At 39.2% G+C, this 21,470-nt stretch overlaps 1 protein-coding gene and 1 long non-coding RNA gene across 6 annotated transcripts in view; one reads left to right on the forward strand and one right to left on the reverse strand.

Annotated features, from left to right (window-relative positions):
• The window catches only part of PCDH15 (protocadherin related 15), a 669,788-nt gene that overhangs the window by 446,824 nt on the left and 201,494 nt on the right, over positions 1-21,470 (forward strand). For all 5 annotated transcript variants that reach the window (XM_052677550.1, XM_052677554.1, XM_052677555.1 and 2 more), the window contains 3 exons: positions 1,064-1,183; positions 6,726-6,836; positions 7,820-7,990. In XM_052677550.1, the coding sequence (XP_052533510.1) occupies positions 1,064-1,183; positions 6,726-6,836; positions 7,820-7,990 (402 nt within the window). The remainder of the gene's footprint in view (positions 1-1,063; positions 1,184-6,725; positions 6,837-7,819; positions 7,991-21,470) is intronic.
• LOC128077961 (uncharacterized) lies at positions 10,571-12,610 on the reverse strand. The gene is made up of 2 exons (XR_008205238.1): positions 12,272-12,610; positions 10,571-11,907 (listed from the first exon to the last, which is right to left on the reverse strand). It is a non-coding gene; the product is annotated as an uncharacterized LOC128077961 (long non-coding RNA).

Raw genomic sequence — 21,470 nt, forward strand, 5'->3', positions numbered from 1 at the left:
ATGTGCAGCAACTCGTGGCAAGGATGTAAACTGGACTGGACCTGCGTATGCATGTAGGGGTCAGGCATTCTGGCATGGTGAGAGGACAGCAGCAAGAGGTACAGCTGTGAATGATGTCTGAGTCAGATCCAGGGCTGTTTGTTCGTTTGGTTCTCAGGTGGATTAGTCACAAAGCTTTCCGAATATTAAAAGTCAGAAATGTCAGCTTCAGAAAGGGTTGGATTTTTGTCTTTAGAATACAGAATCGTAGAATCACCAAGATTATAAAAGGTGTCCAAGGTCAACCAGTCCAAACATCCACATATCACCAGTATTTCCCACTAACCCATGTCCTGTAGAACAACATCTACACATTTCTTGAACACCTCCAAGGACAATGACTTCACCACCTCCTCGAATTAAAAAAAAAAAAATTCTCACATCTTTGATGTCAGTAGGTCTCAATTTCTTGCAGCTTGCCTATCCTAGGATAATTGGAAATTGATGAAGTTTCAAAATGTAATTTTGTGAATATTTGGTTTCTGCCAACAAAGTGTTGGAGAAATATCATTCTTGCCTATGTTTAAAGCCATAAAGCTGTGTGCTTTTGTGTGTACAGGTGTTATTTGGTGTTGTCAGTGCTCTCATGAGTGTTGAGTAAGTTCTGTTTGTCTTACGGGTCATTTTAATTTTCCTTCCCAGGTCTAGAAAGGGAGCTTTTTAGTTACTTTTATCTATTTATGTTTACTTAATCAATATATTTTTTTTTTTTTAATTTTCATCTTCACCTTTTCTAAAACATATGGAGCTACCCTGATGCATAGGATGTGTGTAAAAAGGATGGAAATTTCTTTCACTCCATATGACCCTTGGCGTCAGTTAAAGCAGGGACTGAGTATATTGTGTCTAAATGCTTTCTCATTCTTGGTTTTCCAGTCGGAATAAAGGGGAAAAGAGAACAGTGGCTGTGACATACATATTAGAACAGTGGGAAAAAAATGAGTGCCTTTCATACGTGAATCCTTAATCGTTTCTTCTATGCCACAGAGTTTTAATGTGCATTTTTCTTCCCCTGCTCTTGCAGTTGACTCCAGTTGGAACAACCATCTTTACAGGATTTTCTGGAAACAACGGTGCTACTGACATCGATGATGGTCCAAATGGCCAGATAGAGTATGTCATCCAGTACAATCCTAATGACAAAGTATGTGCCTTTACTTTTTTTCCTTTCTGCATATATATTTTAATATGAAAAACATATGTATCTGTGTGTATATAAATAAATATATATGTATTTGCTTATGATATTTTTATATATATACATATATATATATGATTTTGAAATAAGGAATGAGTAAGTGGCTGCTGTTGGACATCATAAATTCTAAACTTGAAAACTTACTACCAGTGTAGATTATTCTATCCACCTTGCTTGTCCCATAAGCTCACCCAAATTTATCTTTCTTTTCAATGCCATGCTCTACTATCAGCTATAACACTGAAGCATCAATCATCCCATCTTTTCTAGTGTTGTTCACACACCTTCTCTTTTTTGGCATGTGTTTTCTGTCTGTGACAGATTGTTGTGTTCATTCCTCCACACTTGCAGTAATGGATTCATAGCTAAGATATATTCATAGCCACTGCTAAGTTTCTCATAAGAGACGTTCTGTCTTCCTATATGGAGCTGCTTATATATAGAGAGAGAGAGAAAGAGAGTTTTGTGTTCTGTTTTTTTTTTTTATAAAGCCACTTAGAAAAAGAAATATATATTTCTAAAATGAAACAGTAACGTTCTATGTTTGGGGTCTGTACAAGCATGTCATTTTAGAGACAAAAGTTTTGAAATGTATTGAAATACATGTTCTTTAGGCTCAGATTTGTGAATTTCTCTATTGCAATGCATTTTTTTTGCATGAGCAATCTATTTGAAGCATCCATCTGCATTTTCTCGAAAAATTAAAATTATTTTGGCAGTGCTGTTTTGCAAACCAAGGTATGTTTTGTCATAGGCTAAGAACATTGTTAGTGGGGATCAGGTGGTGTGAGAATTTAAGTATGCTAACCTGATAATCTATTCATCTCATGCATAATGTTGATGAGAAAGTACTCTAGTGAGAAAGTACTTAGGAAATAGATTTAGCAATCTCTCATTCAAAATCTCTGCTGTTACTTAAGGCTAACTTGAGTAGAAACGTTTTTTGTGGGAAAACAGCATGATTCTAAGTTTCAGTATAGACATAAGTTTAAGTTATGTAGAATAGTGAAGGACTCCCGTTAGGGGCAACTTTGGTACAGTCAGTCATCTCAGTAAATGTTTGCTTAATTTCTGTCGCATGCCTGGTTAATGAAACCTACTTCTTTCATCAGTAGAGAGCCTTTATGCATGTGATAGTGTATGCTTGACAGAAATCACTTGTAAAGCTGCTTTACTGCCTCTCTCTTCTTGCTAGGAAGATACCCTAAAACATCTGCTACAAGTGAATTGTCTTCCTTAACCTGGGAAAGTTTTGCCACGCTCAAAAATGAGGTGTACAGCGTAGTGAGAAATATTTTTGCTTCTCTACTTCTAGGATCCTCCCATGTTGTGTGTTGAAGATGCCCAGTGTAGTTCGGCACCAGTGACAGGCTGCTGCTTTGGAAAAAGCTGTAATGCTGATAATTTTCATTAGAGACCAATTGAGAATTAAAAAAGAAAAAAAAAAAAAAAAGTAAAAAATAGAAGTGTTATCTAGAATTCAGTTTAGCTTAAATACTTTTTAATGGGGACGTATATAAAAGTCAAGAAGAAGAAAATGAATGCAAAACATATTGGATGTTTTTCTGATTCCTTTAGCTACTGTACAGTTTGATGCCATAACTCTTGGCTCTTAGAATCAAAAGATGAAGTTGATTAGCTTGCCGAAAGAATCTTCAAATGCAGAGTCAATTTTAGGTCTCTGAGGCCTCTGGTTCACCCTGAAGGTTGAGACAGATGCATCCACCAAAAAGTTCTGGACTTGATCCTTGTGAGCTAATTTTGCTGTGATTGTATTGTTTGGTGAGGATAATAGTTACTCTTCTTGAGTTGCTATGAAATTAGAGGTCTGCATAATGCTTTTACTGTGCTGAGTTGTAGTTGTAAGTTGTCTCCTGATGATTTTCCCCTTCTGATATAATTTGCCTCGTGTATTTTGCCACACCTACACTGCAACTTACGGCGAGTTGTCTGTGCGATGTTTCAGACTCATGGTTTTTGTCACAGAGCTTCCATGGGAGCCCAGATGACATACCAAAACTGCAGGTGACTGACGTGTCAGAGTTACTGTATAATCCTCACAGCTCTGTTTGGATCTCTCTGATGAGCATAAAGGAAACGTGACTGGACTTAATGCTCCTGGTGCCGTTTTCTTTCATTGTGAAGTTGCAAGTTAAAACTAATTCCTGTGCCAGTAGGAATCTGTTGGAATTTCAGACTCTACAGTAATAAAGAGATGAGCAATACTCCTGTTTTGTTAAGCTTCACTGGTGTTGTTTGCAGGTATGTGCATTAAATGTGTGTCTGGTAACTGAGAGCATGGCCGTATCAGGTTCGTGGAAGCTGAAACTCCAGAGGGGAAAAAGTACAAAGCTTTGCTCCTTCAGTGTGTACATCATTAGTGCAGATGAATCAGTGTTCCTATTTTTTTCAGTAGATCGTATCTGTGGGAGGAGATAAAACATTTCTCCTCTGTGTAGTAATTATATAGTGCTTTCTATTTGATTGGTTTTAGTTCAGTGATGTGTAGTCTACCAGGCTCTCCGGAGTATGCCGCCTTGCTACAAAAGGTAGATTGCCACCTCTCTTGTGCCCCTGCACGAACGAATAGCAAAATTGCAGGAATTATTTTTGCTCTCTTATCTGAGCTACTGCCTCCCAGGCTAGAACCTGGGAGCACAGCCCAGAGCACCACCAGCACTTCTTTTTAAGCCAGTTTATTATAGGTGGGAAAGACTGTGGCTCAGGGTGGGTGTGGGGATTATGTTGCTGCATTGTAGAGCACTGTGCTGGCCTGAGACTTAGGGCTGCTTATATTACAAGAAGCTAGCAGGAACAAAGGAGTGGTTGTAAAACTTGCACATGTAACATCAAAGCTAATTGGAAACACGCATCAATAAAACATAATGTGTAATTATGATTTGGGTAGATTCTCCAAATCTGAAGGAGCAGTGTGTGAGCATCAGAGGTTGTTACATCAACTGTCTCTTCAACAGACATCCAAGTTGTATGTGTCTCTGAGAATTGGGCCGAAGCAGCAATGTGTGGGAAATTAAGTTATTTAAGAGAGAGTGGTGAGGTGCTGGAACAGGCTTCACAGAGAGGTTGTGGACACCCCATCCCTGGAGGTGTTCAAGGCCAGGTTGGATGGGGCCTGGGCAGCCTGGTCTGGTATTAAATAGGAAGTTTGGTCGCCCTGCACGTGGCAGTTGGAGATTCATGATCCTTGAGATCCCTTCCAACCCGGGCCATTCTGTGAAATCTTATCTCTGTCTCTTGTCTACTGCATGTTGTGGAGATGATGAAAGCAGACTTCTTTCAGAGATGTGCTGTGAAAGACCAAATGGTGCAAGATGCCACGTGGCAAATACCAATGAAAAGCTCTTTTCCCCAGTGGCAGTGATCAAAGAGTGGAGCAGGAGCCCAGAAGAGTTGTACAGTCTCTGTCCTTGAAAATATTTGGCCTCCAACTGGCTGAGGCACAGAGCAGCCCTTGTGAGCTCCCATGTTCTCTGACAGCCTCCCTTATTCTCTGATTCAATTGCACTCTAAAACCTGCCCTTGATATAGAAGGGATTTCGCTATTTTTGTCAGATGTGTTATCATCTGTGTTTAGATCATCTTTCAGAAAGCCCTGTAAAATCACTTCAGATTCTCTGAATTTCAAAAGCGTCATTCTTCAAATGGCTTTGTGCTGCTTACAGTCCAGCAGGTAGTGACAGTAATGTGAAACACCATCTTTCTACTACTGAGGGAATGGAAATGAACAACCTGGTAGTGACTTTCTAATTTTCCCAAAATGGCCAATTTTAGGTCTGGCATCAGGAAGCGATCCTTGCCATCCTGCGGCCTCCAGCCTGCTTCACTGATTTAAATTTGGTGAGCATGCTGTGCTGTAAGAGCTGCTGTTTGAAAGCATTTTAGTATTTCTTCTCTGAAGCTTTTCAAGGGAGAATCAGTTCTGTTCTCTTGGAGTGTGCAGGCAACAAAGCAGTGTCACTTTGCCAGGAAGCATAAAAGAGCTTTCGATGTCCCTGACTTCCTGCATATGCTGGCTCATTTCAGCATTGGATGGAGGTGCAGCTGAGCTGTGCCCTTGCTTTGTGTATCTCTTAGTTGCCTTGGAACTTGGATAGTAGTTTGTATTGCAGCAAGAAGTAGATTTTGCAGAGCAGTCAAGGGATATGTGTGGGGTGAATCTGGTGTGATAACTTTCAGAGTTCTGATACACACCTGAAGTTAAACTTCACGTCACCAAGGAACCATTACTGCAATTCGCTACTCTACTGGAGTGAGAGGGGGGACTCCAGATACAGGCACTTTGGGAAGAAGTTACAGTGTTTTTTGCTGAAATTCCTCTGATGCTTCCCAACAGTTTAGATTGTAGTGTTCTACTTTAATGCATTTTTCTTTTTGCCAAGGAATGCCAGAAAGAGGGCGCTATTTTGGGAATGCGTTGGCTGATCCTCTGCCACAGAGAATTTTCCAGTAGCTTCTTCCCTTTTTAACCAGAGATAAATGGGCTAAAGCAGCCAGAAGGATCTTACTTGTGAGCTGGAGTTCCCATACAAGTGCATGAGTGTGCATACACACACAAACAGCATCGCTTCATTACGATAGTGAAAAACATTGCCTGCGACTTGCATGGTTCACATCCCAAGAGGGAGACAAAAGCAGTGAACTCTACATGGTTCTTCCTTCTGTTTTAGCTTCCTTTTTCGCCTCGGTATAAATATTTTGTGTTGGTCTTCCTTCTCCCCTGTATGTGTATGTATGCATATATACATATCTGTACACAGTACCACTGGGTACTTTTTATATATCCAGAGTTGTTTACCCCCCCCCAAAAAAACCAAAAAATTTAGTCATGAGCAGATTGTATATATTACTGGCAGAGTTCGTGATGGACCTTCCAGTAATATTTTTATGCATCAACATGGCAAATTTAACAGTTGTTATCATGTAATTGCTGAAAATAGTACTTTTTATGCAAATGTCTGAAATTTTATGGGGATAGGGAATAGCCTTTTTGTGTTATCTGAGGTGAGAATAGTACTTTGTACCTCTGTAGTGTTTCCTTTCGAGAGGTTTTTGTACTGCTCCACAGCCATTGTCCATGCACCATATTTCAGCGTGAAGTGTATTCTACACTGGTAGTCTTAAGCGTGGAAAGATTTTGGTGTGACCAAAGGTGTGAAAGGCTTTTTTAACACCAGCGTACTTTCAGCACTGCGAATCAATAAGAAACAGGAGAGTTAGGCTTGAGTTTGTGATTAGAAGTGACAAGTTACTTGCAAACAGCCAGAGAGAATTCTGTTACTTACAGAATACTTACTGTGAAATTCTCATCAAGTATGTTGGGCAGGGAGAGAACAGGAAACTGTTCAAAAGCTCTATCTAAAAGACACGCAATTTTGATATTCAATAGGCCATCTCATTCTGGCCAGTCTTTAATATCCTTTAACTTTGAAGCACGTTCAATTTCATCTTACTGTTTTAATTTTTGCAGACTTCCAACAGGACCTTTGATATTCCTCTTACTTTATCTGGAGCAGTAGTTCTACGGGAGAGACTAAATTATGAGGAAAAGACTCGTTACTTTGTGATTGTTCAAGCAAATGTAAGTATAAATCTCATAATAGCCATTTATAGTTCTAATTCAGGTGGCCCTTAAGTTCCTGGGTATGGATTTTTTCCTAGTAGAGGAAAAGCATCTCTAAACTACCAGATCTGATGCACTCTTTTTCTGTAGACCCTATTTAAGATGTATCTAGGTGCTTTCTGTCATTAAAAGATTAGACATATTACTGCTGGTTAAAAAGGCTTGCTCAAGATGCATAGAAAAAAGCAACATTCTGGTGCAGGGAACAAGTTGCATATTTGAAGTACAGTTCATGCTGAAAAGTGCATTCTAGTGTCACTAAGTGTTCATCTTCTAACACATCTAGCAATGCTAATTTGATGTCAAATGAGTTTAATGGATACAATTTGGTTGTATCTTTCATGTTTGAAAAGCAGTTTTCTTTGAAGAGGTGATTTTTCTTTGAAGTCATATTACATGGTTATACGGAGGTTTTTACACAGCGGCTAGCAGTAGATAATGCATTCCCGGGAGAAGAGTGACATGTAAACTGTATCTAATACATCTGTCATCGCAGAATTTTTTTGTGCCTTTGAGGGCTGTGAAGGCCTTTCTTGTTTTGTTTTTTGTTCAGATAATGGCTGAAATGAAAACTTTGGTTCTGTTGTTTACCACTGTTGTGGTACTGTTTTATTTATGGGGAAAAGGAGGATCCCCTGAAGCAATTTTAAGATAGTTTTAAAGTAATGTAAACTTGCTTTCCTATATATTTTGTGGTATGTTCAGCATTCCCCTAGTAGAAGATGGATTTAAAGGGTGTGCCTTTGTGCTCTTCGCTATGCTCTTGAATGTTCAGAAAATTGAAGGCTGTAGCTCTGAGGTTGAAGTTTTCATAATTATGTATTGTGTAGAATCTGCACATTTGGGAAGGTTATACGCCTTGCCCTTACCTTTAACTTTAAATCCTTCTGTAGATTCTGACTTCTGAACATCTCACAAAATCTTGCCCATTTGCTCCCCAGGACCGAGCCCAGAATCTTCATGAGCGAAGGACGAGTACAACCACCCTCACAGTGGATGTGCTGGACGGGGATGACCTGGGACCAATGTTTCTTCCTTGTGTCTTGGTAAATAATACTCGTGACTGCAGACCTCTCACCTACCAAGCAAGCTTGCCAGAACTGACTGATCCTGTAAGTCCTCTTGATTTTTGTAAGTTTTGTGTGTTTGTTTTGTAACTGGTTGTCGTCTTTCTCTGTGAACACAATGGAGAACTGTAACTAGAAGGAGTGTGCATGCTTAGTGTCAGGTTCCATGTGCTAAACAGATTAAAATTGAAGTAAAATACTTGTATGAATAGATGAAATTCCAACTTTGATACAGTGGTATATTGCTTGCTACAGACTCTGAGTCTTGCTGAAGTTTGGTGAAATTGTGTAATTGCATTCTTAGCTCTGTCTTCATCGTAATCTTGAAATATTCTGAAAAACCACTTGGAGTAGGTTATTTGACTTGTACCTCTTTTCCGGATTATTAGAGACTTCACGGGGAAGATTTTTAGGGAAGGAGGCCTTAGTTGTTTGTCCCTGGCAAGTTTCTTTGCCATTGTATCTGTTTTTAGTCAAGAGGCACTAAAGAGCAGCTAGTGCTTATCCCATGTAGCTGCTTATACTGCATACACTGGTTAATATATCAGTTAGGATTAGTATAAAATTCAGTCATTTCACCCTTGGATATGCACAGTGGATCACAAAAAGAAGAGATGAGAGCTCTACAAAATCCTGATGCAAGATGATGCTAATTCTTCTTCCCTACAGGGGAAGAAGGCTGCTTGGTAGGCTGGAAGTGTGCATCTTTGGAGTAGGAGAAATGCTCTGCATTTGGCTAATTTGATTTATGTAAGTTTCTTAAGCAATGCTGGTAAATGTCCTTTGGTTCATACATTTAAAAAAAAAAGAAAAAAAAAGCAGAACCAGTTAAATCATTGGGCTTATCCCCTACCCGATCAACCTCTGACATTAGGTTAACTTTGACTATTGACAACGAGATCATGATTTCCCTTTTTCATCTCAGGACACTATCTCTGGCCTGCATTCTCTGACCAAGAGATGGGGAGGATGAGGCTGAAAGTGTGGAGGTTCTTGCTATTTTCTGCCTTATTTGCTTTGCTGTCTTGTTCCATGTAGACTTTGGCCATCCCACAAATTTAGTGTCAGCTCTGTCTGGGCTTGGGCCCTGGAGCAGGGCAGCTGCCCTGCTTGTTTGACACAGGATGACATCCTTAGCAAGTCTCAAAATCTCTCACATCCAATCTAGATCCAGCTGAAAATGTCACCAATATATGCAGGAGTTCATCAGTTCCTTCTATAGAGACCAACAGTACAGGCTCTGGTTAAATAACCAGTACAATCTCTGGGAGATGAGAGGAAGCTTTATAGCAGTCATGATGTTCAGTTATTGTGCTTTTTGTATAAGAAGGGTCTGGGACAAGTTTCAGGGAATTTATGTAAGTCAGACTGGTCCTGATGTCAAACTGGAGGGAGATTGGATCTTACAAGCCTTATGCACCTCAAATAGAGATCATTTCTCTGAGCTGAGAAACTCTTCCTCACAACTGCATCCTTATTTTTAAGTTACAGCAAGACCGGAGCCTTGACGCTCAGCTTGTAATAGCAGAAAATCAGGAGGGAAGGAAAGGGATATCCCATATTTAATCTTATTAGTCTGATTTATGCTACTCTTTTTTCACTTCTACACCATGGTGTTTCTAATTGCAGTGGCTGAATTTGACTTTGTGAATACATGCATTAGATGAATGTGACTTGCATGTAACATCATTTGAAGGAAACTGCGTGTTATTCCTCAGCTCAGTACGTGGCCTCATCAGGGTTAGTGGGGTACCCAAGCTAAGCAGAGAATGAGAGATTGTGACCCCACTTTATCCACGCAGATCAAGTGGCATTCACAGTACAGAGGCAGGTAAGGCAGTAATTAAGAAAGATCAGTGCTTGGTTGTTACATTTATTTATTTGTTTTTAATCTAGCTACCAAAAGGCAGGACAGAGGTCATCTACTTGTCCTGAGGCAGCTCTCACAGATGGAAGGAACTCAGCTCTGTCTTCATTCTTGCCCTTGCTGTGGACAGGCATGTGCTGGGCGCTACAAGGCAAAGTGATGTCTGCCAGGAAGGCCTGCAGAAATCTGGCTAGTGATTACTTCTGAGTTGCAAAATACATTCGTTTGACTTCCAAAGCTGTTCAAGTGCCAGCTTTTTCTGTTTTCTTTTTGGCTGTTTTGTGTCAAATTGCACCTTGAGAGGTCTGATCTGTGACACGAGAAACTGGTTCTCTTGATAAAAATAGCTGCTATTTGCTGTTTATCTTTTTGCAGTGATGCAGCTGTTTTGATAAACATAAGTGGAAGAAGGATGTGTCTACCACAACTTTTACCTTGGTACTTGAAATATTTATCTGGCTTGTAAATTATAATACAGTTAGACAATAGGACAATTTTATATTTATAAAATAATAATTAAGAAAAATCCCTCAATTAATAAAACACACATTTGTCCTGCAAACAGCAGTATGGTAGAGGTGCAGAGAGTCCTCTGGCAGTGAAGTAATGGGATCCTCAGATCTGATGAAGCAGCCTGGGCAGAGAAACTCAGTCAGAAGTATTTTGGAGATGGCTGCATGAAATAAAGAACTTTGCATTACACCACATAGGCAAGAATCCATAATGATGCAGGACCCTATCCCCAGTGTCAGGTTGTGTAGAAGCTGATGGTGGCCATTGTACTCCCCAGAATGCTTGATGTCAATCTACTTGCACTAATTAGTTTTTATTTCCTTTTTGAAAATCAAAATTTACTACTCTCTAAGATTCGAACCTTTCAGCAAGAGTAGCAAATAGAACAGAATATACTGTCCCTAATGGTATTTCCCTAATGTCTTTCCCTAATGGTAACTACTACGTAGGCTAAAGGAGAATTATTAGACCAGCATCATCATTTACTTTTTAAGTACTTTTTGTATTTTTTACAGCAAACATGACGAGGAATATTAATGAATCTTTAACAAGGAATGTCAAGGAGTATTCAAAGTAGTAGTCCTGTTTTACATTGTGTCTATTCGACTGACCCCTAAAAGGGAGCATTTATAAGTAAAACATTAAATGTAACTGGAAATAAAAGGTTCTCGGTTTTTTTGGTCTTACAAGATTAGTTGTCTTTAATTGGCCTTTACCAATTTGCTGAGTTTGCTGAGGTAAATAGAGTGTTTTCTTTCCAAGCTTGTTTCCTTTAGAAATTCCAAAGCAGTTTGATGCATTAGCAATGAAGCATCCATACAGCTTGGGCTTTGTTTATGGTTTTTGCAGGTGAAATGAAAGAGACCAGCAAAGTTAATGGATCTCTTCATTACCAGAGAAACAATTTTTCCTCAAAAACAGTACCAGCACTTACATTATGCCTTCTGAGAGTTGATCTGATGTCTGCCTTGTGGCAGTATTAATAATTCTATTAAATCTGCTCCAGGCTGTGTGGAGTGCTGTATGATTAGTGTTTATACACTTGTAATTAAAAACAAAAAAAAAAAGAAAAATATTTTGCATTTCTGCTATTTGCACAGATGGTGCAAATTGTCCCAAAGCTGCACATCTTCCAGGCAGAGCCAGAGGTTATCTGATGGTCCCATCTGGTGGGCATATAGAATAACATGTGATAATAGTATTTGTAAGTCAGCACGTTGACTGAGCATGGCCAGAAGGTAGGACTTCATCAATGGCTGCCTCACTTTGTGACTCTCCCTTCTGCAGCTCATCACCAGTGATCCACTGTAATTAAGTGCCATCACAGTCTCATTAGGGCTATTACAGAATTGTAGCAATTGGAAGGGACCTCTGGAGATCACCTAGTCCAGCCCCTGCTGAAGCAGGTTCCCTACAGCAGGCTGTACAGGAGAGCATCCAGGTGAGTCTTCTGTATCTCCATAGGAGTAAACTTCATGACCTCTCTGGGCAGCTGTTCCTGTCTGTTATCACCTTCACAGTAAAGACGATTCTCCTCACGTTCAGATGGAAGTTCCAGTGCCTGTTCCTTCTTGTCCTGTTGCTGGACGCCAGAAAAGATCCTGGCCTTATCTGCTTTACTCTCACTCATTAGATATTTATAAGCATTTATAAAATTCCCTCTATCTTCTCCTCTCCAGTCTGAACAGCCTCGGGTCTCTCAGCCTTTTCACATCTGGGAGATGCTCCAGGCCCTGGCTGTTTTTGTGGCCCCCTGCTGGACTGTCTCTAGAACATCCCTTGAACTGAGCAGCCCAGGACTGGACACAGTGCTCCAGATGCGGCCTCACCAGGGCAGAGCAGAGGGGAGGATCACCTCCCTTGACCTGTCGGCCATGTTCTTAAAGCACCCCAGGATACCACTGGCCTTCTTGGCCACGAGGGCACGCTGCTGGTTCATGGCCTACCTGTTGTCCCCCGTGACACCCAGGTCCTTCTGTGCAGAGAGCTTCTCCAACAGTTTATCCTCTAATCTGTACAGATGGACGTGGTTGTTCCTCCCTAGATGCAAGAGTTGCCCTTCTTAAATCTTCTAAGGTTCATCTCTGTTCAGTTCTCTCTATGATTACGGCTAAGATAACATAAGCACCAGTTACTGTTGTGAAATGGTTGTATTGTTAAAACTTCTTAGAGTAGGCAGAATCTCTTCCTCCGGAGTAAACAAACTTTTCACCTATGGAGAGCACATTAGCTATTCTGAATGCTTTATCCTGTGTAAGGTGAGCGCTGGGAGCTCAACTGTTTTATTGCTGCTGAAACTCAAACAGCTAAATTAACAGCCTGTAATTCACACCTACATTATTTATGGCTTCCCTGGGCTTTAATTTGCTTGTGAAGTCCCACCTGTTGTGTCTGATTCAGAAGTTCTCAGGGAGGAGAAAATGAAGTTTAAACTCTTCTGAAATTCATTGCAAAAATTATCTTGCAGAAAAGACACCAAAGCCCATGACAAAACAACATTCAAGTCATTATTTAAAGTTCTGTCTCATAATACAGATGCAAATCTTAATTTCCTTTAGGAGAGTGTAAGCTACAGCTTCAGTGATGTTTTAAAATGAGTTAGCATAAACTTTTCAAAGAGTTCAAGTTCCAAAAGCTAAGTATATTGCTTTATAACAAAAAGAAAAGCAATGTCTGCCTCTGACAGGTGAAAGGTTACATGTTTGAACCACCTACTTAATTAGTCCAAGTACTAGTCTGTTTTTCCTAATTGTTACTGTCCTAGTTAATCTTTAGGAAATAATTCACTGTTAGCTGTATTTCAGTTTCTGAGAAAACCTTGCTTTTTTGCATCATTTTATATTTGCCTCTATGTTTTCTGTATCTGGTCAAATCTAGTAATATTTTTTCTTCGTCTCAGAAAGTCTTTAGTAAATAATATTTTCTAACAATATGCTCAAGTCATTAAATTAAAAAAGAAAAAAAAAAAAACAACCCTTGTGTGTCTCAGCATTGGAAGGATACTTTCTCCTACTTCTTCCCTCTTTAGTCAATTCTTGATGTACTTATTCTGTGAAGGTTTTGTCTTTTTCTGTGCTCAGTTATTTTTCATCGTCCTGCAAAAGGCTAAAAGGCAATTAGCAGTTAAACATAGATTAGGCTGATATAATCAGCTGCTGGGCTCGTTTTGCAACAGACTGATTCATTATCAGGTTCCATCAGATAATTATCAGTCCACATGAAAAGTCATGTACTCTGTGACACCTACGTGGCTTTCTTTGTGCTGATTCAAGATTCAGCACTTTAAACAACTAGCAGCGTTATGGAACATTGCTTATTAACGCACAACTGATGAATCTTTCTATACAGAAAGTATTTATTTTTGTGCCAGTTGTCCTGGAGTCCTTAGGAATTGTCAGCAGGGACTTCACAATCTGTGGGCCTAGCAGCCCTGTGGAGCGCTGGGGCTCGAGGAGATGGGTCTGAGCATAGGATCACCAGCTTAAAGCCAATGACAAAAAGCTCCTCCAAACAAACAGTAATTTTGTAGTTTGGAAACTACAAAAAACTGACTTCTGATGGTAAGGTGAAATCTACTAGCACAAAAATTGAGTTTTGTGATTTTTTTCTTTTTTCACCAGAAAATTGGATCTTAGGTTTTGAATAATTCATGGAAGGGGAAAAAGATTCATTTACTTTCATATATGCATTTGCATACCTTGTTGATTCATAGTGTTCCAAATTTAAAATGTACAGTAAATACAACAAAACTTCAGCTTATCTTGACGAAGCGAACAAATAATTCTTACTTGAGCTTGTGCATTTTTTGCAGAATTCCAAGCTAGTGATAAAGATGTGTTTTGCATCAGACCAATTATTATGCCATCAATTATTATGCCAATGATTATGCCATCAATTGAGAGTTGCTTTCTAAAAGCTGCCTTTTATATTTTCATTACTTGCTTGTATTCTGAAGTCTGTCACATGATGCTGTAGGGAACACAGGGCACCTCTTTAAGAAAACAGGCCAAATTGGTTCTGCCCAAATAGCAATTACACTTACTGTTTATAAGTAATAAACATTGCAAAGGTTGTGCTGCTTTTCAGTACCTTTGAGTGTATGGCAACCACATAACAATTGTTTCTGAAGGGATTTCAGGACAGTTCCTTGTTATCTGATTGTACAGTCACTGGGTTTTTCTTTCCAATTCAGTTGTTGGTTAGGTATGCCACGTTCAAATCATAGAATGGCCTGGGTTGAAAAGGACCACAATGATCATCTAGTTTCAACCCCCCTTCTATGTGCAGGGTCACCAACCACCAGACCAGGCTGCCAGGAGCTGCTGGTTCTGGAAGTGCTCGTGGCTAATTGAGCAAGTTTGTTAGGTTCTGAAGCAGTTGTGTCTCAGCATGCCTTTTTCTTCTTTATCACACACATGAACAAAGACTTGAAATCTTTTATTTAAAAATGGAAAGAGACAAGCCAACTTTTTGGCTTATTTTGTGTACGTAGACTACGTGCTGTGCTTATGATTTAGTTACAGCGAGCATCAGGTGAGATTTAATTGGTTTCTAATTATTCTTTCTCAGCATAATAAATGCTCTCAAGGTTTTGGGACTGTTAGTAAATGCACTGAAGTTTTTTTGCTTGCTGTGTGAAGCACTGTAACATGATTCTAAGGATAACAGTCTTGATGTATTAAGGCACCTAAGTCATGATTTAGATAAACCCATGTAGTGTACAGTAGAGTTTCTACTCTACTGGTTGTCAGGGATGATATTTATTCTTCATCCTAGAATGAGTCCATAATTGAGCACAGTTGAACATTTAGAGTGTCACTTTTTTTTTTTTTTTTTTTTTGCTTTTATCAGTAGGAGAATCGTGTGTTTCTCTTAACACTTTTGGCAAGGAAAGAATCACAGAATTGCAGGGGTTGGAAGGGAGCTCAAGAGACCATTGAGTCCAACCCCCTGCTAAAGCAGGCTCCCTACAGCCTGTTGCACAGATAGGTGTCCAGATGGGTCTCGAATATCCCCATAGAAGAAGAATCCACCACCTCTCTGGGCAGCCTGTTCCAGTGCTCCGTCAACATTACCATAAAGAAGCTGTTCCACATGTTAGCACAGATCATCCAACGTTCAAGTTTCAGGCCATTACTCCTTGTATTATCGCTACACACTGCCGAGAAGAGCCTCGCCTCACCCATTTGCCTCCCACATCTCTTTACAAATTTGTAAACATTAATCTGATCCTTCCCCCTAAGTCTTCTTTTCCCTGAGCTGAACAGACCCAGAAGTGATCTAGCATTTTGAATAAGTGGCTGTGCAATAACATATGGCATTTAGACTTAGCTGAAATAGGCAGTATGTCAGGGGACTCTAGGAGAGTCTGGTTGTTTGTAGAGACGTATCTTGCTGCCTAGCCTGGTCTTTAGTGTTACACTTTCTCTTTCTGAGAAGTTTGGGGTCTTTTTCTTCCATCTAATTCTTTATCCCTTCCAATATTAGAAACTCATCTTAGTTTTGCATACTGATGTGCATTTCTCAGTAATCAATACATGGAAAACGGCGAATTTCTTATTAAATGTGTTGTGTTCATCTGTGACTTAACTAGCTTCCCATCGCTCGAGGATCTCTCTTGCCTTTAAAATAACAAATGCTGGTGTTCTTCGTATCTCATGGCTTCAAGGCTTGATAGGAATGAGAAGTAAGCATGCTTAGTTTTTAAATAAATGTTTAGTTTGGAACAACAACTTCAGTCAGCCATTATTTCAAAGTTCCTATATAATCAGTGTGACAAAAGATAGAAGGTGAAAGTTAAAGGTTACTGCAGCTGTTCCCTAATAGGTGTAGGAGCTCTGGATGATGGAAAATCAGGACTCATGTTATAGTATAGGCTGTTAAATGCTTGGTTTCACCATATGTATGTTGTCCTCATTTCCATTTAAGTTCATCGTATGTAATATCATAATCATTTTGCATTTTGTTCATAACTGCTCCCGTTTCTGAGTATTAGACCCAATAATACTGGGAAGTCTTTATTTCCCAGAATCACAGAATCACAGAATTGTAGGGGTTGGAAGGGACCTCCAGAGATAATTGAGTCCAACCCCCCTGCCAAAGCAGGTTCCCTACAGCAGGTCGCACAGGTAGGCATCCAGGCAGGTCTTGAACATCTCCAGAGAAGGAGACTCCACCACCTCCCTGGGCAGCCTGTTCCAGTGCTCCGTCACCTCACTGTACAGAAGTTCTTGCGCACATTTGTGCGGAACTTCCTATGCTGCAGCTTGTGTCCATTTTCCCTTGTCCTGTCTCCACTCACCATTTCCTACATGAGGGGTTTGTGTACTTTCCTGTCTATGCATTATGTATTAGAATATTTATATATAGAAAGGTAGGGCAACTCTTGGTACGTGTTAGGCTGAATTTTCTGAAGACAGCATATGCTTTCACCTGTTTAGATATAAGGTAAATGAGTTCCTATGTATTTAGAAGCCAAAAATTAGTTGGTTATCAGCAGTGGCATCTGTCATTTCAGTGGTGCTACAGGAGCTAACTAGAGAAATGCATTAAGAAAGTGAGCTGTACCTATACATTCTTAGGTTGTTTCTTATTCAGTAAATGAGAGAAGAATCTTCCTAGTGCCTGTGGCCCTTTGCCACTGGCTGAAAAATGAGCAAATTGACCCATTTTCCAGGTATTAATCTTTCATTAGCAGTCTAGGTAAAACCTGAGGCTCAGATTAGGAAAGAGAAAATGAAGATTGATTTCTGTGACAGGTATGTATTTGTCAGTGTATTTTTATTGAGAAAAGCAAATTGTTATGGCCCAGTTGTTTTCAGTGTATCTGAGCAGCAGGTAGCAATTTTTCTAATTAAATTTAAGCAGAGATGCGTGATGAACTGCTAGGCAATCTTGAATTACTTTGAAAGTTGGAAAGCAATTCAAATCTGATGATAAAATCCTCTCTTGGGTGCAGTTTCCCTTCTGACATTTATGGATAAACTTCCCATTTGCTTTTTTTTCACTCTTTTCACTGTAATTACAGTAATATCAGAGGTTATCTGATAATAAGTTCAAGGTAATGGACGATGTTAAATACACAGTAGAGTTCACTGCAGATTTACAAGCTTAATGTTTTTTTCAAATAACTTGATGCCAATGATTTGAATTAACTATGGAAATGGCTCTTTCAGCAAATCAAAATGGATGGCTTTGGTAAGCTATTGATTATCTGCTAGTGCGTGATAAGTAGTCATAAAAGGAGTTTTAAGTCTTCTGTTACAATTGATTGCCTGTCTTCCATATGCAGTCTCTTGATAAGTAGAGACTTTTTTTTTTTTTAACTGAAAATTAGTGAAGCATGAAAAGGTTAAAATAATAAGGATGTGAAGTCACAGGTAATTAATTTTTATGTATTTGGGAGTATACCAAAACAGTATGACTAATTAAAAAGAATTATCAGTAAAATTGACAGTAACTTTAATATGGGATCACATAAGCTGAGGACTGTTCTCAGTAATCTCTCCTAGGTAGGCGAGCATTTCACCTGCTTGAGTCACTGTCTCATACTGAAGATTAACTAGTGATTTTAAATATAGACGCACTTCAGTTAGAGGACAGGTAAACTTGTCTCTTTCTAACTTTAACAATACAGGAAATTGATTTAAATGTGGAATTATTAGGGTGGAGATTCCCTCTCATTTGTTTTGTATGCTGTAGAGGAGCGAGGCAGCTGGAAGGAGGACGGGTGATTTTCATTGAAAAATAGAACAGGAGCACACAAGGACATGGTTTTTCATAATGTGCACAAAGAATTGGTTAAATATGCCTCTTCTCCCAGGCAATAAACAGGACCCAAGGAAATGGCTGCAAGTTGTACCAGAGGAGGTTCAAGTTAGACATAAGAAAGAACTTTTTCTCTCAGAGTGTGGTCAGGCACTGCAATGGCTGCCAGGGGGGTGGTGGAGTCACCGTCCCTGGCAGTGTTCAAGAGGCATCTGGATGACGTGCTGCGTGATATGGTTTAGTTTGTGGTAGCAGTGGTGATGGAAGACAGTTAGACTAGATGATCTGGTAGATCCTTTCTAACCTTGTGATCCTATGATTCTATGCTTTGCAAGCTTTGGGTTTTCAGTAATGCTAATCCTTCTGTAAATATAAAATTGCAGATGATCTTTGAATACATGCTTGGGAGGAGATAAACACGTTTGTTTCCAGGACTGGGTTATCAAGCAGCCTGTGATACACAGTAGTTATGGATCTCCCTGGTGGCCTCAGGAAGAGCAAGAACTCTAGTGCATCTCTGGACATCTAATCTAGACTGTGTATTTGGCTGATGGTGAGGACAGGCAAATATTCTAGGTATTTATCAAGGGATAAAGTGAAGTTTTGAAGAGTTTCCTTCAATATTTTAATAGTTGAAAGCAATGGAGAATAAAATGGTAAAAATGACCGATTTGAAAATATGCATAACTTTAATGGAACCGTCTCCATATTCAGAAGAATTCTGTTGTTTGTAATTTTCTTTAGAAGCTTAATGGGAATGCTAATTGAGCATATTGAATTCTTATAGCTTTGTCAGAAGCTCTGAAGAAAAAGGGCTTTGATTTTTTGCTTGGAAAAGTAACTGTGGGGCTGTAATTAGAAGTCATTTCCTTTTAGAAATGAAAATAATCTTCTTTGATTCAAGCTCTGGACTGGCAGACGAGCTAAGTAAGCTAAATACATAAACGTTGAAGACAGATCTCCACAGTTCCTGAATGGGTTTGATGTGTGCAGTAGCACAGGTCTGCTGGTATAAGCCTGCTTCTCTTTTTAGGATAGAATTAATGCCAAAAACCTGTGCAATTGATGAATTAGAAAAATTACCAAACAATCTAGTCTTAATTAAAATATTTTGTTATTTTATCCTACCATGTTCTTTGTTCACTCTTGAATTTTCATTATGAAGTTAGGGGCAAAAAAACATACAAACAGCAGGTTGCCTTGAAATAAATAAGGCTTGAGCGTAATATGCTAGGCTTGTGGCTTACAAAAATAATTGCAGCAGGAAAGTGTGGTTCCTTGCTTCTTCAAGATATCCCACAACACGGTGTTTGGGACTTTCTTGATCTCTGTGAAGTCATGAAGGGATTTCAGAGATGAAGTAATTGTGCCTTTCTCTCCTCTAAACCTTCACTTCAGGAGAGGAAAAAGTGCCTCAGAAAGCATCATCTCTGTCTCATTCCAAGCTCACACCTCTATCTTGAATTACAATCAGCTAATATTGTGAATTAATTGCTGTCTTGGATGTTTGCCGTGACAAAAAAAAAAAAAAAAAAAAGCCACTTTGACAATATGTTCTTCTGTTTTCTATTTCATAAAACAATGTTTGTTACGGCATGAAAAGCAGCTATTGTCAAAGAGGAACTGTGTATATTAATTCACTTGATCTTCAAATGTCATTTTAGAAACATTTAAAAGTTTTAGACAAAAAATGTTGACATTTAGACAAAGTAATTTTACAGTGGTGCCTTATCAGTGAACTTCACTTCAGAAAAAATCTCATTGATGTTGTAGCATCGTTTCTCATAGAGTTAATTATAATTTCCATTGCTAGCTTACCCTATTAAACTGTAACCTAAGTGTTCATTGAGGGTTTGGTAGGGAAAATGCTTCTCTTGTCATTTTGTTGTCACGATATACAGGCTGCAGGCAATAGCAGGTGTCCAGATGATCAAATATTATTGCAGTAGTTAAGATTCTGTAGACAGGTATACATCCTTAGAGAATTGGAGATAAAAGAGCAAAGACTTCCTCTCTGGGGTACACACGTCTTCCCTGAGCAGCTTGTCATCATCACCAGGTCCACTGGCTGCTCTGGGAAAGGGGGCAGCAGCTTTTCCTTCAGGGATAGTACTGGGATTTGAGAACAACATGCAAATATTAGAGTAGAATTTCACTACATTTGAAAAAGATGTGATGATGAACTTTATCTCATTCAGTAGAATAGAAGCTTAATACAGATGTGTCTGTTCATGGAAAGGCAGAATTGCTTCTCTTAGTAAAGTAGATGTTTTCTTCCAAAAATCAAGTATGTGGGAATAGTAAGCTGCTTGTATATGCACCCACAATGCATCTGTGCAACTGTACAAACTTATTAAAAATTGTTTACTAAATTTTATTTAAATTTGCTGAAAAAAATAATTAAATGTGTTTGGGAAACTAGTTTTTATATAACCTTCCCTTTAAAAGAGGTAGTAATGCCACTGTTAACGTTACCATTAAAGAAACATGTTAAAGTGATCATGATTATGGCGGCAGTCAATTTTGTATCTCAATGTCTGCATTAAATCTCTGCTTAAATTTTTTCTGTTGACGGAGCAACAAATGTGAATGAGAAAAGAACAGTGGTGGGCAGAGCTTGAACAAGTAAGATGATAAGCAATTGCAGCTGGCATTCCTGTGTCTGAATAAGAGAAGTACGTACCATTTATTTGGAAAAATAGGATAAATTATTAGTAAAGTTAATGTAAAGTTTCTTCTCAAAGCTTAAAGTAACGTTCTGTAGCATTGGCACCGTTTTTGCATTTTAAGTGAATTGCTGTACTGCTACTTTTGCCTGCAGTCCCACAGATGAAAGGGTCCAATTAGTGGCCCGGTTCTGGTTCCCTGGAGGGTTCTCCTATGGCACAATTAGAAGTGCTGTCTTAAAAACTCATGCTGGAGATTTGTTGTTGTTGTTGTTTTCTTTTGTTCTACAAGCATGCCTGATACTTGTCCCCTGCAGAACTTCTAGCCCCTATCATGCCTGTAGCAAGGAGCACCACAGCTTGACTCTGTTTGGATGAAGAACTTGGTTGTTCTGCCCATTTTCAGCCTACCACCAGCTGATTTGGTGAGATGCTTCAAGTTTCTGCCTCGGAAGAGGCTGTAAACAGTTGATCCTACACACACTAACAATTTTACAGGCTCTTTGCATACCCCTTGTCTTTTTATCTAGGCTGAAAGATACTTGCCAAGCCAGGGTTTACTAGTGGTCAGGCAGTTTCAAGCTTTTGGTCATACCACTGATCACATCTCTTTATGCATCCTCTACTATATTATATTATAAACAATTCTTATGGCATAGAGAAGCCATCAGCTTCTTCTCCTTAATAGCAGCAAGTAAGATTAAGTGTGTGC

This window comes from Tympanuchus pallidicinctus, unplaced genomic scaffold (assembly GCF_026119805.1).
Source record: "Tympanuchus pallidicinctus isolate F22 unplaced genomic scaffold, pur_lepc_1.0 scaffold16, whole genome shotgun sequence".
In the NCBI taxonomy this organism is placed as follows: Eukaryota; Metazoa; Chordata; class Aves; order Galliformes; family Phasianidae; genus Tympanuchus; species Tympanuchus pallidicinctus.